This window comes from Danio rerio, chromosome 6 (assembly GCF_052040795.2).
Source record: "Danio rerio strain M-AB ecotype USA chromosome 6, GRCz13ab, whole genome shotgun sequence".
Classification (NCBI taxonomy): Eukaryota; Metazoa; Chordata; class Actinopteri; order Cypriniformes; family Danionidae; genus Danio; species Danio rerio.
The window spans coordinates 31,479,432-31,497,275 of NC_141026.1; the positions used below are offsets into that span (position 1 = coordinate 31,479,432).

General features: G+C 36.1%; 1 protein-coding gene and 1 long non-coding RNA gene across 3 annotated transcripts; one reads left to right on the top strand and one right to left on the bottom strand.

Annotated features, from left to right (window-relative positions):
- Positions 1-436: 436 nt before the first annotated feature.
- Positions 437-7,656, bottom strand: LOC147836377 (uncharacterized). Of its 2 annotated transcripts, XR_015493767.1 has the most exons (4): positions 7,421-7,656; positions 6,954-7,043; positions 2,451-2,519; positions 437-1,283 (listed from the first exon to the last, which is right to left on the bottom strand). It is a non-coding gene; the product is annotated as an uncharacterized LOC147836377 (long non-coding RNA). The 2 variants fall into 2 exon arrangements; XR_015493768.1 differs by lacking the exons at positions 437-1,283; positions 2,451-2,519 and adding an exon at positions 5,693-5,775 and having other exon boundaries at positions 5,886-7,043; positions 7,421-7,640.
- A 126-nt stretch (positions 7,657-7,782) lies between these two features.
- atp1b1a (ATPase Na+/K+ transporting subunit beta 1a) lies at positions 7,783-17,844 on the top strand. The gene is given in 6 exon segments (NM_131668.3): positions 7,783-7,970; positions 11,340-11,468; positions 13,025-13,180; positions 13,791-13,984; positions 14,549-14,632; positions 16,378-17,844. Coding segments are annotated over 6 exon segments (921 nt in total). The 5' UTR covers positions 7,783-7,876; the 3' UTR covers positions 16,642-17,844.

Sequence of the window (17,844 nt, forward strand, 5' to 3'; positions counted from 1 at the left end):
TACTAACATGAACAAACCATGAACAATACATCTACTACTGTATTTGTTCATGTTAGTTAGCGTTAGTTAATGAAAATACAGTTGTTCATTTTTAGTTCATGTTAACTCATGGTGCATTAACTAATGTTAACAAGCATGGACTTGAATGTTAATAATGCATTAGTAAATGTTCAATTATGATTAATAAATGCTGTACATGTGTTGTTCATGATTAGTTCATGTTAGCAAATGCATTAACTAATGAACCTTATTGTAAAGTGTTACCTAAATGTTTATATATTTTTTAATCGCTTATATATTTTTAAATGTTTATATATATTTTTAGGTATAAATAGCATTTTATACAATTTAATGTGTTATCAAAATTATATAAACACAATTACCATTAATTGCCAAAGTTACCTAAAATGCTTAATTAACGCATCAAACAAATGTTACGGGTTAATATTATTTATATTTTGAGTTTCTAAAGAATGATCTTATGTTTACAAATCTTGGTTCCTCATTATAAACCGTTGACAGTGGCCTTTAAAAGCACTTTTATTCACTTCTCTTCATTGACTATGACCTTGTGACATCCTTTCTGACCTCTAGAGAGCATATCACTACAGTCTTTTCACATGGCTGGATGACCAGAGGCCTGCATTAAAACAACCACCACTCAAGGGCGGGATCTATATGTGGTCTCCACCTATCAATGGCTTGCAGTAGAGATGGGTGAGTGTTACCTTCATGCCAAGACCAATCGAAGCACTTGCACCGTCAAAAGTGCATTATTGACTTTTGCTTCTCTCACATGTCACTGTAGAGCAGCCGGTGAGCATGTGAAGTTAGCTGAGCCGAAGGAGAAGAGTTTTTGTTAAATCTCCAGTGATGTATGAGCAGTATTATGATGCAGTATCATTTTACAATTAAAATGTGTAACAATCTTTTGTAGGGTGTGTGTTTCAGTAGTAATGAACAGCCAACTGTGTGTGTTTACATTTTACAATGGCTAACTGCATCAGCATTCACTGCAAGCAAAATGTACAAAGAATTTGGATGCAAGCTATGGAAAATAGGGTAGCAAACTGCATGCGTGAAAAAATAGCGTGCCGTTTTTTTTGGAGCAGGATAGATATTGATTATGCAGTCAGTCTGGCCTGCACTTCCCTCAGGCGGTGTCCCTCACTGGGAGCCTGCGCTGGGTTGAATATCTCTTCAACTCTTCCTAGATTGCTCTTTTAATTGTGTGAAGAAAGATGAGTTTTGGCCCCCCGCTGGCCTGCTGGCACCAGTAAGACCTTACAGAAACATGAGGTGAAAAAGAAGAATAAATGTACGTGATAGAAACTTAGTAGCACCTAATAGCTTCCAGCGATGCTCAACTTACACAACATCTAGGTTAAATGTTTGTTATATCACCACTGATTGATTGAAGAACTTAAATATCATTTTATTGTGACAAAAGTAAATAAGGGCAGTTCGCACTTGCCATGTTCTGTTCAATTAAAGTAACACTCTGCTAGAGTAAAACAGTTTTACCTTTTTTGAATCCATTTAGATGATCTTTGGCTCTGGCAGCAGGAGCATGTTCAGATTTTATCATTTATCAATAATTATTATCTTGTTTAAATAAATAAAAAAAGAGTTTTGATACTTTTACTATTTAAAACTTGACTCTTCTGTAGTTACATTGTGTACTAAAGAAGACATTAAAAGTTGCTATTTTCTAGGCCGAATAGGAACTATGCTCTCATTCTGGCGTAATAATCAAGAAACTTTGCTGTCATGCCATGGCTGCAGCAGGCATAATGATATTACGCAGTAGTGTTAATCACCAAGCTGCGGACTATTTTCAGGTGCTGCGTAAAAGTATCGACCTAGAAAATTGCAACTTTTCATTTTATTTGTTGGTCTCATTCATTCATTTTCTTTTCAGCTTAGTACCTTTATTAATCAGGGGTCGCCACAGCAGAATGAACAGATGCCCTTCCAGCCGCAACCCATCACTGGGAATTTTGTTGGTCTGAGTACACAATATAACTACAATAGAGGGAAACTTTAAATAGAAAAATTATCAAAATTATTATGGACATTTTTGAGCAAGATGCTAATGGTCTAATCCCATTCAATGATTTATGCTAAGCTAAGCTAAAAGTCCCCACGATGCAGATATCAGTTGAATGAATTCCAAAATGGTTAAAACTCAAATGGTGACTTGTAACTTAAGGCTATTTCTAAGACAGACTCTGGTGCAATTGCTTTGTTGGTGCTTTTTAAATTAATCTAAACTTCAGGTTTGGATGGCAGATCGTAAGTAGACAGACAGTACTGAAAAGATGGGTTTCAGTCAGCTTCAAACAAACTCTGTGATAGTCGGACAAACCAAATTAAATTTAAACTATCAATAAACATCACATAACATGACAGAATGCAAAAAAAAAAACTGGCAAAATGCTCAACGATACCTGCTTTTTCTCAATTCTGTTGTGATGTAGCCCACTGCAGTTCAGGAGATGCTTCATATTGCAGCAGACCTTTAGTGTAAAGGAATTCATGTTTATACATTTTTTAAAGCTCTTCACAAGTTCTCAGTTGATTAAAATAACATATGTATTAAGCAATACACTGCATTGTTTTGGACTTTGGTAAGTAATGATTATAATATGCCATATAAAAGCAAACCAGTATATTATTTTCTATATATTTAGATATAAAAGTATTCTTTTCTTCTCAGACCTGATTAAGCAGGTTGCTGAGCAATTGTAAATACACTGTAAAACTAATATAACCCTTCTTTTATTTAAAAAAAAAGGTTTGTGTTTTTTTTTCAAAAATGTTTAAATTAGATTTAATTCTAGATGTACATGTACAATTATTGTGCTATTTTAAAGGTTCCTTATTCTGTTTAGCAGATCTTTTAAAATTCTTACTTGTATTACCTTATGCAATATAAAAATACATGTCATTTTCTCTTAATATAAAAACGCTCTTTTGAAAAAATGTTTTGAAGAAAGTTTGCTCTTTTCACAGCGTAAAAAGGAGAGTCTCTCTAAATTTATTCTTTACAAGAGTCTTCTCTGTTTTAAATGGTCAAATGGTCCAACTGTAATGCATTTATTGCTTAGTGCATAAGAAATTAACAATATAACATATCTGAATCTTTTGTAGAGTAGTGAGTTTTTTATTTTGTTTGTTACAAATTTCAGATAAGGATTTTAATGTGTAATACTTCTACAGCAGCCTAAACTTCCTCAACATTTGGAATTTGCTTTCGACTATAGGCTAGCATTATTCAAATTTGTTACAAACCTGCGTGGGTTTATGCAGGAAGAAAGACTGGAATTACTAACAACTTTTTTCAGGGACTTCAGAATCAGTTCTTTCTTTTGGGGGAACAATAACTCTATTTATCATGGACTTTGATCTTCTTTGAACTTTGTAGACCATATACATTCACAAAAAGCTACTGTACACTGCACACAAAAAGGTATAAAATCTAAATATAAAGAATAAATACCTTAGGTTTAAGCATAATTAAATTAGCCATCATTTATTTTTAGAGGATATCAGAGAAACTAGTATTAGTGAATATTATAATGCATATTACTGTCACCCAACACAGTAGCCTAAATGACTGTTGCATCCAATTAATAAATCCATTCTGACCACAGGTCTGCATTCATGTATACTGTGTCCTATAAAACACACAGCAGTAAATGAAGCAGCCCACACTGAACTTGACAGTTCTGAATAAAAGCCTTAATAACATTGAAAAGATAGAACATTAAGACATTATTATGAGCTATGTCCAATAATAAAATTGATCCAATCAAACAAGATTGTAAATAAATTATTAATTAAATTAAGCAAGAACTCAATAAACTGATCAAAAGTAACATTTCTAATGTTACAGAATATTTCTGTCTCAAATACCTCTGTTTCTTTGCTCAATAATTGTACTTATTGTAAAACTATCATAGTATCTACAAAATCGCATTAATGATAATAAGGAATCAGCATTTTAGAATTATTTCTGAAGTTTGATCTTCATCTCATAAAAATAACAATCTACATAATGTTACATGCGTAATACTTGTTTTAGTAATAGCTTGTCCAGAAAATAACAAAAGAATACAAATTTTTCCTCAGCTTTTGGATTTCACTTCTTAGATGACCCCCACTCATCCGTGCAACAAGAAGTGGCTCAAACACTCAGATGTGTTACCCTGTTTACACTGATACAAGATATATTTGGTCATGTTGAATATATTTGGTCGTTAAAATATACAAAATGTTCAAGCTTCCAGACTGGAGCTACATTCCACAGCAAAGCCTCTATGTAAATATGACATATATGTGCTGGTTAGTGAAGTCTGCTGCTTCACCAAAACACAATCATGATGCAATGTTTTGCCTGACATGAAGTCTTTCAAAAAGTACATTTGAAAAAAATATGCTTATTTCAAAAGCTTTAATAACTCTCTGACTCTCTGTACAGCTCTAAACAGACACCCCAGCTTGAGAGATGGTAATTAGAAAACCAATGATGCATTATAAAAACAAATGTCCCATCACCCTCTCATTTGCCATGTACTGTAACTCTTACATGAGTGAATTTTGACTCTGCTGTCAGCTGATGTTGAGAGATATCTAAGGCACATTAGAGGCCAGGGGAAAAACCCTTATCACCATTCATACTCTCCACTGCCAATGTGTGTCAGCGTCAGTAAGATAAACACAAAAAGAGGCCACGAACTTCACGCTTTTTTAAATCGTCTACAGCTTCAGGCAGTCTTTGCGACTATTATGTCAGATATAATTAATGGCATCACAACTATGTTGTGCACAAATAAAGAAAACTCAAATGGTCCTCAGTTTGAAACTGGCTGTAAGAGTAAGGGGACTGAAAAAGGTTCTTACGACTAAGAATAGTTCAGGCATCAAAGGGCTCAGCACTATCTACACCTCAGCTTGTCAGCTTGTAAAGAGTTGTTTTGAAGTTGAAAGTAATGGCGAGTTTATTTAGTGACAAAGGGAGGGGGGACAGACGAGCATGCTGAAGAAGATGCCATCTTTCCGTGCCGTTGCACAGGTATGACATTGTTGATGAAGTGGGGTCTGGCAGTCCATGCGCCTGCCACATTCAATCAGCAACCTATACCGGAATGCAGCACCTCCCAGAGGACTTGCCAATAGCCTGGAAATACAAAACGCTTTTGCTTCTTGTAAGACTTTTTGGGTGTGGGACTTAGGAAACAGTCTAATGTTTATAGGTCAAAGACAAAAAAGGTTTTTTCAAGCATGAAAACAATAACAATGTAATACAGATTTAAATATGTTTTCATACTTTAGAATGTGTTCATTGTTTTTTTCTGAGCCAAAAGTCTTGCCAGGCATATTTAGAGTTAAATACAAGACATATTGAAATACCACAGTACAGCCCCAAATGTTCTAAATCTCTATTTCTTAGCCAATATTTAATAAAACAACAGGTTTTACACATTAATTATTGAAAAGTTTTTATTCACTTAAAATATTTAGAAATTTAGTACGCTCACGTGTTTTTTTTTATACATGCATACATACATATATATACACGGTGGGCCATTTATATGGTTACACCTTAATAAAATGGGAATAGTTGGTGATAGAATAAAAAATAAAGTTACATTTAAAACCAAGCACACCATTGTTTTTTTTTTTTTTTGTGAAGTTCCCAGTAAGTTTATTAAGGTGTATCAATGTAAATGGCTCACACTGTATGTGTATACATATATTTTCATGTAACATCTTATTCTAAACTGTAATTATATATATATATATATATATATATATATATATATAATTACAGCTCAGAATAAGATGATACATGAAAATATATGTTGCTCTGAATGATGAACATTACAATATTTTAATGTTTCTTTGACTCACAAAAGTAATTGGCAATATTGAAGTGAACACCTGTGTTTAATATGCCTTTGAAAAATCCCTTTTTTTTTGTATTTGATGAAGAAATTAACATGATATTCTATCTTATATTATGTAAATTGCATAGTCCATCCCAAAGTTGCATAATTTGTTGATCCAAAACTTTTATGAATCTTTTGTTTCAGTAGTCTTTGCACAATATTTTATCACACATATATTTTTTTCTATGTAATCCAATGTCCAGTGTTGATAATTTTACAGTATGTACAAGAAACTTTCTGTTATAAAGACAGAAAAGTATAAAATATATACATTTTTACTGTTCCACCTTTTCAAAATGTACAATTTGATCCTAAAAGAGTCCATATGTGTGCCCTAAAGGTACAATTTAGTGCCTAAAGTGCACATATACCAAAACATTATAGAAGTGACCCTCGGGTACCTTTAAGGTACCAATGTGGACAGGTTAGATACAAACATGTACGTTTTGAAAAGATACTCCCATAGTGACAGCTTTTGGACCTTTATTTCTGAAATGATGTTACATCAATTGATCTGTGATTTTTAGCTCAACTGTACCATTGCAATAGCATGGTGTGATTCATCCTTTTCTAAATGAATGTACTTTGGTTAAGCTTCAAATGACATTATCTATTATATAGACATTAGGCCAATATTGATGCCGTAGAAACACCTGTGTGTACATGTTAGAGGCTCCCCACCCATAACAACAATGCGTGCACCTATTAACTGATTATTTACTGCAGATTTATTATGGGATTACATTTTTATGTATACATTGTCTTAACATCCTCTTGTATTATATATGTGCTAAGTAGATTAGTATTTACATTTAACTGATGAATTCAACTTAATTACAGTGTATAGAGTTTTTGGGGTCAACCAACCCCCAAACTCAATGAATGAACCAGTAATCCCAGTATGCAGTCCCTAATACCTGCAAAGATTAACACTTGTTGAAGCTTGTCTATAGATTATGTGAAAGAAAAACGAAGAAAACGACCTAAATTCACAAACACCTTATTGAGAGACTGAATCTCTACGGCTCGGTGCTCGTGTACAGGTTTAGTGTAGGTGGGTTCATGGTCCTGTTGCCTCCCACAAATGACCTTGAATGGAGCACAAATCACATTCTTGAACTCGAGTAATCCACAGCAGGTCAAAATGTTTCCTCCTCTTGACAACACACCTCATACACACATTTATGCTCCTCACACACCATCAAGGAATGAAGGTGTGCAAATAGAGGAAACTATATTTTGAATCATAGCGCCATCTGTACTTTTATAAAATAATTATGATTTCTAAAGAATACTTTTATTTGATCACTCGTGTTGCTTTTGGTTTTCTGTATTGCAACAATATTATATTAAGTATTGGTGTCAAATGAAAATACCATGCCATTTGTGTATGAAATGTATGCGTTATGATGTTTATATGATACTAAATGGTACTTTAAAAACGCAGAATCACCGTGGTAACGTACTAGAAACATTCGCAGTCCTTGTCGCGGGCCTACATCTCCAGAAATCACACAAACGAATAAGAACTTTAAAGCCCCGTGGTGCCTTATTGTGGTTCAAACTGTATGTGACCAGTCAGAAGGTAATTTTGAGGTATAAGAACACAGTTTGGAGTTTGAAAGATACAGTCAGTGCTGAACTGTGTGCACATGCGAGCATGAATTCCATCCGTTTACGAGTTGTTACGCAAAAGCAAAGCGGCCTGTGATTGGTCAATATCTGCCCTCCCTCTTTTGAAGGTAACTTATTAAAAAGAGCCACTGGGCGGAGACTGGCTCTGACTATATATTGAGTGAGTACAAGCAAAGGTACCGGGTACGACTTTGTCCTTTTTTACAACATTAAGGAAGGGGACAACATCGCTGTGAAGTCCATAAGGCCCATTTAAACACCACCAAAAAGGGAACTAAATACCGAAAATGCCCGCAAATAAAGATGGTGACGGTGGCTGGAAGTCCTTTATCTGGAATTCTGACAAGAAGGAGTTTTTAGGACGCACAGGCTGTAGTTGGCGTAAGTGTTCTCCAGATTGTTTCATCAGCGCCTGTTCTCTTGGAATAAAGTTGTATTTCCTTCTGTATAAGGTAGTAATATCGATAGGTCTTAACGTTAAAAACGGGAGAAACGGCGTGTGTTCTGACTTTGGACAAGCTCGGCACCTGTTTGATTTGACTGAGTCGTGACTTTCGTTTTCAAATTGGAAAAACTCGCGCTTGTGTTTTGCTATCATACGCAAATGGTAAGTTAATTGCCACTTTTAAAAGACTGACGTTACATACAGGGCTAAACAGAAGAGCGGTGTGTTGTATGATTTATCATAGACAAAACAGCGTTATAGACGTGTAATAAATGAACAGAGTTGTGAATATTACGAGCCACGGAGTGGTAAAAATGTAAATGACAATGTCATAAGGGAGGAAAATAGTGCTTTTTATAGCGCGTCTAGTAACATTTGAACAATGACTTGATTAACGGCAAATGTTAACGTTTGGGTCCGTAGTGGGTGAAGAGATTGTCATTTTTGAAGGTCGTGATAAGGATGTTATTTTAACGTTAGTTTAGGACTGTCATAATGTTAACGTTAGCTGTCTTTCAATGAGGGTTACTGTTTTCCAGCCACTCATGGAAACATGAGTTTAGTGACTTTGCTGTTTTTTAAGCATCAAATGATTTCAAAGTTACTACCTGCAGTGATGGGTTCATTTAAACTGCTATCAAACTGTTAAACAGAGTTCAAACAGAGTAAAAATGATTCTGATTTGAATGGAAACAACCTTTTACCGCGAAGAGTCACATTACATTAAAGCTTCAAGTGTCAGGCATGAATAAAATGACCTTAGCATGTTTGGCTATGTAATTTCTATCCTCAAGGTGACTGAAATGTGATTTGGCCAGTAACTTTATGGCCTGCAGTTAATGATAATGTCATAAAGCTGGATGTTCAGTACCCATTCATCGTCCTTCTTTCTGTGTAAATCTATATTATCTGTAAATATGTTATCAGCTTAACGTTAGTGTGTTTTATCAGATGGAAAATTGACATGTACATTTGCCTTCATTAATGAATGCCTGTTAATGAAAAGTTGCATAACCTTCGCGTTAGAACAATAGAGTTTTCACATTTAATAAGACTATACACAGGTTGTGAAATGCACATTGTTGAGTAGTGAAACAGAAGGAAATATGTGTCTGAGTCTGACACATGTGGAGTATGAGGGAGTCAGTCACATGTAGCTTAGCCAGCTAAGCTCTATCCGTGTGAAGTTTCGTTTTATACTTACCAGGAAGGTCTAAAACTGTTTCCTAAATTTCACGTAAAATAATAGAGATTCAGTCAGTGAGCCTTTACAGTTTGACTGGTTTGATAAAGTTGGCAAAAGCTAGCCAAACAAACCGTATGGTACGAGCTTGGAGAGAGCTAGAGAAAGGGGATGTTAGCAGTAGAGGAAACGTTTCCACTGACGCGCATGATTTCATTAAAGCTCGTATTATTCATTTAAAAGAGTATTTTTGGCTTATTGTATCGATTTAACCGCGTTGTTACTGGTATAAGCTAATGAAAAGTCGTCCTTTGTATTGCGTCATTCAGGTTGCTGCCCCCAAAACACTGGCTGGAGACTACAGGATACAACTAAATGTGTTGTTTTACATGATTTAAGTTACTCGATTGAGTAAAGCTTTCAGGTAAACCAATGAGAAGTGAGAGAGAATGAATGACACAGTTAACAGCCAATAGATGCCCTGCCTTTACTGTTGGCATGTGGCTAATCTTACTCTCAATCTTCTTGAATGTGGCTTTAACAAGGTTTTAAAACATCATAGGAGTTTAGAAACAGAGGTCCTATTATTTATACCCTCAGGGTCAGGCTTTTTCCTCTGCCCACACCGAATCTCTACGGCACGTGAATCTATTGTTTGTGGGACCATATTCAAACTTGAATGTGTTTCCTGTAGATTTAAGTGGCGGCAAAGTTTTACTGCCAACGTTGAAGGAAAGGAAGTTTAACTTCGTCATCCACACACACAAACCTGCTGCTTATGTCTATAGGGGACCAGTTTGAAATGGTTGTTTTGGGGCCCTTTCAATGAAGCCCACAGACTGGCACAGTAACTGACAGACAGGAATGTTATTCTGCAGGTCTCGTTCTGTTGCGTCAGACAGAGAGGGACATGTGAGTTCTTAGACTTGCTGTTATGAGTAATGTGTGAGATTGACTGAAGCTGCTGTCGCTGCTCTTCATACAGGAAAGTTGGGGATGTTTCAGTGACTGGCAACTTTGCATAAATTTCAAAGGCTCCAAAGGCAGCCAGCTTCCATGTTTTAAAAAGATGTTAGTGTTTATAAATCCATTTATTTTTATGATCAGTAAAATTGAATTCAATTATCAAAGTTAAATAAAAAAAAGAAGTTTTTTGAATGATCAAAGTTATTTAACAAAAAGAAAAACTTGATTTTTAAGAGTGACTAATCAGAGTTTGTTACTCTTTATTCACTGCAGTTCAGATACAGTTTCTTCTGAAACAGATAAAATGATAGATCTAACATGGGCCGGTATAAGATTCTGACGGTACGATAACCTTGGTTATAAAAATCACGGTTTCACAATTTCACGGTATTGTGATCACTGCTCTAAAATATGCTCTTTTTAAATTTCTGGCTGAAAAAACAACCTTTTCCACTGTGAACACAATATATTTTATTTTGAGAAACATTTATAATATTTCGGAGCTTTAAACATGTTAGGCTAAAGAATTTAATGAATCATTGACTTCTGCTGTCTTCATTAGTTTCAAAAACCTAGATTTCTTTACTATTTAAAGTAGCATCTTTGGGTATATTTTCTGCTGGAGATACTGAAAAATAGCAGAAAAAGTTGGCAATTTTAAAACCCTGACTTTTCCAAACCGTGGTATACCTTGAAAACGGTTATCATCCCAAGCCTATAGATCTTTTCCTTGTTGTGTTCATTTTTTAAAGTCCATCTGAATTAAATGTATTATTGGAAAACAGAATAAAAACTTGGGTGATTGTAAGGAGACAGACCTGAATGCTAGCTTTCAGTTGATTGTTTCTAAAGAAATGGATATGATTGCAGATGTCTGACTAATTTCTTATTTATTTATTTATTTTTTCGAGTGGCAGTGAATGAATCACTGACACTTTAAAAAATAGTTAGAAATTTGTTTGAATATTTCATGCCAACTTCAAACATTCAGTTTATACCTCATTCAACATAATCTGTTTAGCACACTTTAAATTAACAGGATTTTGTTCTACAGAACTTTAGATTTGGTTTTGTTTATATAAACTCAGTGTGATTTTTCTGCTTGTTTGTGCACTTAAACATCCTATTGACTTGATGCTTCATGTTTTCTCTGCAGTAAAAATCTTCATCTTCTACGTAATCTTCTACGGCTGCTTGGCTGGAATTTTCATTGGCACCATCCAGGCCATGCTCCTGACTCTCAGCAACTACAAGCCCACATACCAGGACAGGGTTGCACCCCCAGGTAACTAACCAGATTGGTTGATGTTGAAGATATTACATGCCCAAAAGCGTTCAGAGTACTATCTGTACTTGAAAGCTCTAAGAATGAATCACCAACCCGAACAGATACAGAGTGATCTGTGTGTACTTTAATAGTTGTTTTGTCTGGTCTGATTTCTGATAAGTACTATATGTGACAGCGTTGTGTTATTCAAAATTGTGACTAACATCAGGGCTATCATTATGTTCTTGTACACAACTTCGGAAGATATTTTAACATCTTATTCCACATAACAGTCTTGTTTTAACAAATACACCTCAATAGTGTATTTGGAGGTTTGTCACCTGCTTGACAACATTCACTTTTCCATCATGGGCATCTATGTTATTCTTCAGCACTTAATATGGAAAATTGGAAAGAACAACATTCCCATTGATAGACAGATTGTTCCACAGTGCTAAAAGTTTCTGTAAACCCTGTGACGTTAAAGGTCTGTCTGATCTCAGAAAGGGAAAGAGGGTGGAGGTGGTAGGAGTGTGAGGGAGGAGAAGGAGAGAGACACACAGAGAGCCATTTTGACCTTCACACTCCCAGCTAGACTGACGAGGCTTCCCGTTTGGGTTCTGACAGCATTGTTGTTCCTCATTGGCACACATTGCAAGTCCTTGAAGTGTTTCTGATGCTGTCTGCATTTCTGCATGTACAACATACCTCTGAAATACTTCACAACATGCTTTGATTTGATCCCTGATCTTGTTTTGAACACAAACGAATGTTTTGCAATTTGGAAGTACTTTGGAAAAGTAACAGTGGAGAGCATTGTGTGCTGCAGTTTCCATAATCCCCGTAAGGTTGCCTGTTGCTCCACTGCCAGCCATTGGCTACACCAGCCATGCCAGTGAATGTTTGCATAGTGCACACTCCCGCCCTGGCATTACATTTAGCTGTGCTCCAAAGGGCCCTAAGCATTAATCTCTCTGCCAAGCAGCGCCGTTTCCCCTTTAAGAGAGGCGGCCCTTGAACAGTGCAGTCTAAAATGAAGAGGAGATCTCCATGGTGTGCAGCTATTCGCTGTGAAGCAGGCCGGACGTAGAGAAGACATGCAGCCCGCGTTCAAGTCCCGCCTCCCACTTAGGGGCTAAAAGTTTCCATTGTGTGACAGAAGCACGTGAGATTGTGGAGAGGAGGAGGGGAAGGCTGGGAGACTCTCTCAAGCTCTAACCACAGTCTTAAAGGTCTATCCAAGAGTGCCCCTGAAACTTTCAAATGTTTCACACCAGCTGCAGCACAAGCACCAAGGTCATTGCCAGCCTGTTGAAACAAAAACTGCCATTACAGACAATATAAGGCTTCTGTTGACTGGCTCCCCGCATGCCACGCCTCTCAGTAGCCGTACGTTCAAGCTGGTGGAAAATTACTGCCAAGCTGGGAATCTGAATAGTGAACTTCCATGAGAATTGGTAGAGTAGGTATACACTGCTTTCAGAGCTGGAGGGAAGTTCATGAATGCTAAATGTTCATTTTTGTGGTTAACAGCAGTTGTCGGGCCACATTTAACTCTTCTGCTTTACTTACAGGATTATCACACTCCCCACGCCCGGACAAAGCCGAGATCAGCTACAATATCAACGACGAATCAACTTACATGCCATATGTCAATCATATTGATGCGTTTCTTAAGGCATATAATAAAGATATCCAGGAGGATAACACCAAATTTGAAGATTGTGGAGGTACAAGAACTTCAAAGACTGTATATATGTATATTATACACACATTTTTATACATCCAAGATTTTCCAGCATTTTTGAACAGTGTTGTGCACAGACGACAATGTTTTCAAATCCTTGACAACTGTCAATATTAATAAAATATTACAAATAGTCTGTGCACTGAATCCTATAGTTCATCACAGATGTTTTGGTTGTCAAGTACTCATGCTTGCCTATACGCATTTGCATGACTTACCTATAATCAACTGGCATTTAGAAAAATCAGACACAAAAGCTTTCCTTTTCAACCCCCCCAAAATGCTATTGTCATTTAAACATATGGGCAAATACAATCTATTTCTACATTCTAATTTTAGTTGAAAACATTAAAACGTATCTATAGCTCTACCATGAAGTAGGTCGTTTTAAAAGGGTACAGTTCAGAAGGTGATCTCCTCAGATCTGTGTCATATGAGCTCTATTCACAAGTTAACAGTTCACTGCTTAGGTAGACAATTGGGCCTTTATTTGACTCATTTTGCTGTCCTGCTTGCCCAAGCACTGTTCTTGTAATGACAAGGAAATGCAGTTGTGGTAGTCACTAAAAAACTGTAATGTGTTTCTTGTTTAGATAAACCCCAATTTTATACAGACCGTGGAGAACTGGAGAGCGACAATGGCGTGAGGAAGGCCTGCCGCTTCAGACGAGAATGGCTGGGCGAGTGCTCAGGCCAAAAAGACGAAAAGCAAAAAAATTACGGCTTTGACGATGGCCAACCCTGCCTCATCGTTAAACTCAATAGGATCGTGAATTTCATGCCACGGGTGAGTTATCTAACATTAGCAGATGTGTATATATGTTTACTATAGTGTATTAGGCATGGGCCGGTATAAGATTCTGACGGTATGATAACCTTGGATAAAAATATTATGGTTTCACGGTATTGTGATTACTGCTCTAAAATATGCTCTTTGTAAATGTCCGGTTAAAAAAACTACTTTTTTCCACTCTGAACACAATATATCTTATTTTGAGAAACATTTGTAATATTTTGAAGCAGTAAACATGTCAGGCTAAAGAATTTAATTTAAATTTACTTCTGCTAATGATGTCTTCATTAGTTTCAAAAACACATATTAAAAGCAAATTTAAAATGGCATCTTTGGGGATCTTTTCTGCTGGAGATACTGTTGTCCTAATAAACAAAAATAAATCACACATATATCGTAGGAACGGTGTTACAGGAAATTTTGGCGTTTTTAAAACCTTGTATTTTCCAAACCGTGGTATACCTTTAAAATGGTTACCGTCCCGTGCCTACTGTGTATACATCAAGTGCTTTTAGTTCACCTGTGCAGTTGGGTCTCACTGTCAATCTCTTTTCTTAGCCACCAGCATCCAACGAAAGTATCCCAGAGGCAGTTCGCCCAAAACTTCAGGGCAATGTGATTCCAATCCACTGCTCAAGCAAGGTAAGAAACAATTCTCAGTTAAAGTCGAATTTAAAAAAAAAAAAGTTCATTATAATTTTACAGTGAGGATGTGTGTACAAAATAGAAAGATAAACAATTTCCTTTACATCTTTAAAGTTTCACTGATTTTATGTAAAGTATTTTGAATCAAATCAATGCCTCGATTCATGAAAATAAAGTTTAAGAAGTAGTTGACACTACATGTGCGTGCACAAAGTCTTGTAGTTCAGACAATAGCCATGTTTCCAGCTTCCATTTTGAAAATGCACATAAAAACGTGCATAATTAAGTTGGATAAACTTTTTACTCAATAAGAAAAGATGCATAATAACTACGAATTTCAAGTATGCGCATTATAAAAGGTCATGTAATGTTATTATAAGAGATTTTGTGATGATAAAAATGTGTCTGAATGGACAAACCAGCAGGCAGAGCACATTGTAAAACATCTGAAATGTTGATGTGGTCATTCTAAAACGCCTTAAACATTTCAGCATTAGTGTTATAATATTATTAATGAACTCCAGGACTGTCAAGAGCGTCTGTGCTCCACATCTCACGCCTTCAACCGCCGCCACACGTTCATTGTGTGTCAGTATTGTCTTCTGAGACGCAAGTCATTTATTAAATAAACAAAGCTTCTTTTACCGCGGCAAGTTCCATTTTTATATTTGATATTTGGTGCCAGTTAATCAAGACGTGCCGATTTTGTTCTGATTGACTCATTGGATGGAAACGCTGCTTTATTGGCACATCTTTTATGCGATATTCCAGTTTTGCGCATAAATTTCATTCGCATTTTTGGATGGAAACATAACTAATAATGATATTATTTTATTTATATAATATTTATTTTTTGGTTAAAATTATTCTTGTCTAACAGACTTTTATATATGTAACAACTAGACGTAATATTGTAGAACCATTTTTCTGAAAAAATTACCAGTTTAAAAATGGCCTATAGCACCATTTTACCAATTTTTAGACAGAACATTAAGGTTCAAAAGGCCCATTCACAAAAAAACACAACAGGACATCTGTAAAGTGTTCAGATTTTGTGAAAAAAGCGATAATGTTAAGAGAATGACTCACAGGATCATTACTGAAATCAATTTCAAAATGATATTGTGTTGTTAATTGATATTAAAACACTAACAGAATCCAACAAAAGCTGTTTTTTGCCACAAATAAATCAATAAGTAGTAATAGAGACACTTCCATCTTGCTTTACATGTGTTTTTCTTATCTAACACCTCAAACTTATCAGATTTGTCATTCTATTTCTTGTTATTGTGGGTTTACAGAAATTCCAACCTTTTTCCCCTCAGAAATGTTATTTTGATCTTACTAAAAAGTCGTAAATTTAAAAGTTTTTTTTTAGTTTTGCAGTAATCTGCATTTTTGGTGTAGATGCTAGCATAGACCATTTTGTGGGATGTAAGCAAAAACAATGGTGCCAATCTATTTCCTGTTTCATACGTTTAATTTCTAGAGCTTCCGAGAATCCAAAATGAGCCCCATATTGATAATGTTCTGATAGCTGTTTTAACGTTATGATTGAATTGCTTCTTGTTACAGTTCTGAAGTAGTTTGATAACAAACAGGAAATGTCGATGAGCCAACGATAACCACATTGAAATGGTCTATAATCAACTCAATGGTTATAGTTCTTAAACAATCACAGCGATGCAAAGCTCCAAAGTGCTTCAGAGAATGATCTAACGCTAGTTTATTTTCTTCAACAGAGAGAAGAGGAAGCAAACTTGCTCGGGCAGATTAAATACTTTGGACTGGGGACTGGTTTCCCCCTCCAGTATTATCCGTACTACGGGAAACTGCTTCAGCCGCAGTACCTCCAGCCTCTGGTGGCCATCAAGTTCTACAACATCACTACAGACGTGGACGTGCGCGTGGAATGCAAAGTATACGGAGAAAACATCGATTACAGCGAGAAGGACCGTTCTCAGGGACGTTTTGACATCAAGTTCACCATCAAAACCAAGTCATGACCTTAGCTGTGAAAATAGCTCTTTTATTCTGCCCATTTCAAAACACAATAATTTAGACGAATAAACGGAGACGAGTGCAAATTCAATTGGAGAAGAAAAAAGAAAAAAACACAGTCGTGAACAAACTTTCGTAACATACGGGACCTACACTTAATCTGTACGCTTTACACTAGCTTTCTCTGCATGTCTAGGGTTAGGATGTAAATTACAGGAAGAGTAGCAATAGCAAAGTATTTATTCTACTGTAAATGAGAATATTCCGTGAGCCATGGGACGTTCATTTATTACTGTAAATTATAATTCCACTACTGATGTAGCGAGCAGTGTTCCTTCCCCTGAGTATTTCTGCCTCGTGTGGTCTCTTTATATTTTATGGAGTGTGCAGTGCAGTAGTCGCATACAGTGGTCCTTTCCAAGCCATGTTGTAATTTCTGTTGTCTTATGTGAGAAAGCCTTAGCGGTCCAAGGTGTGTGTGTGTGAGAGAGAGAGAGTGTGTGAATGCGCATAATCGTCTACTTAAAAACTGAAAATACTGGCATGGTACGCTCTGAACTCCCCAGGTCTCTGTGTGTGTGTGTGTGTGTGTGTGTGTGTGTTTGTAAGTGACTGCACTCCGTTCAAACGATCATTTCCTTTGCTTTTCTTCTTCTCTTTTTCATTGATTGTGGGGAATGTTTTTACATCACATTTTGACTTTTTATTCGATCGTCTTTCAATTTGGGAAATTGGGGCTAATGTCAATTCTGTGTAAGGCTTATCTTTTCCTTTACTATTAAGTGTAGAGCTGTGTGTCTCGCCTGGAGGACTGAAGTGGCCAGTGTTCAGCTTGGCAACTCAGTGCTTTTTTATTTGGTTTTTGTTTTGTTTTTTTTTGTTCTGGATGCATCACGTGACGTGGTGTTACTTTCTAATGAATGTTTTAGCCATTTTCATGGTGGAAGAATTTTATATTTATGCAGTTGTACAATTTTTTTCAGCAGGAGAGTGTAATGTATGAATCCAAAAAACCAAAGTCACTGGTCAAAGGTTTTTAAAAAAGAAACCTGTCAAATGCAAAGCAGTACCCCGTGTAATAGGATGTTTTGTTAGTGTTTAATGTTCATCGTTGGACGTCAGAACACTTGTCAGGAGTTGCATTTGCTCTTGTAATGTTATTTAAATCTGGGTAAGACCTAAGAAGAAATAAATGGACAGACAACTGA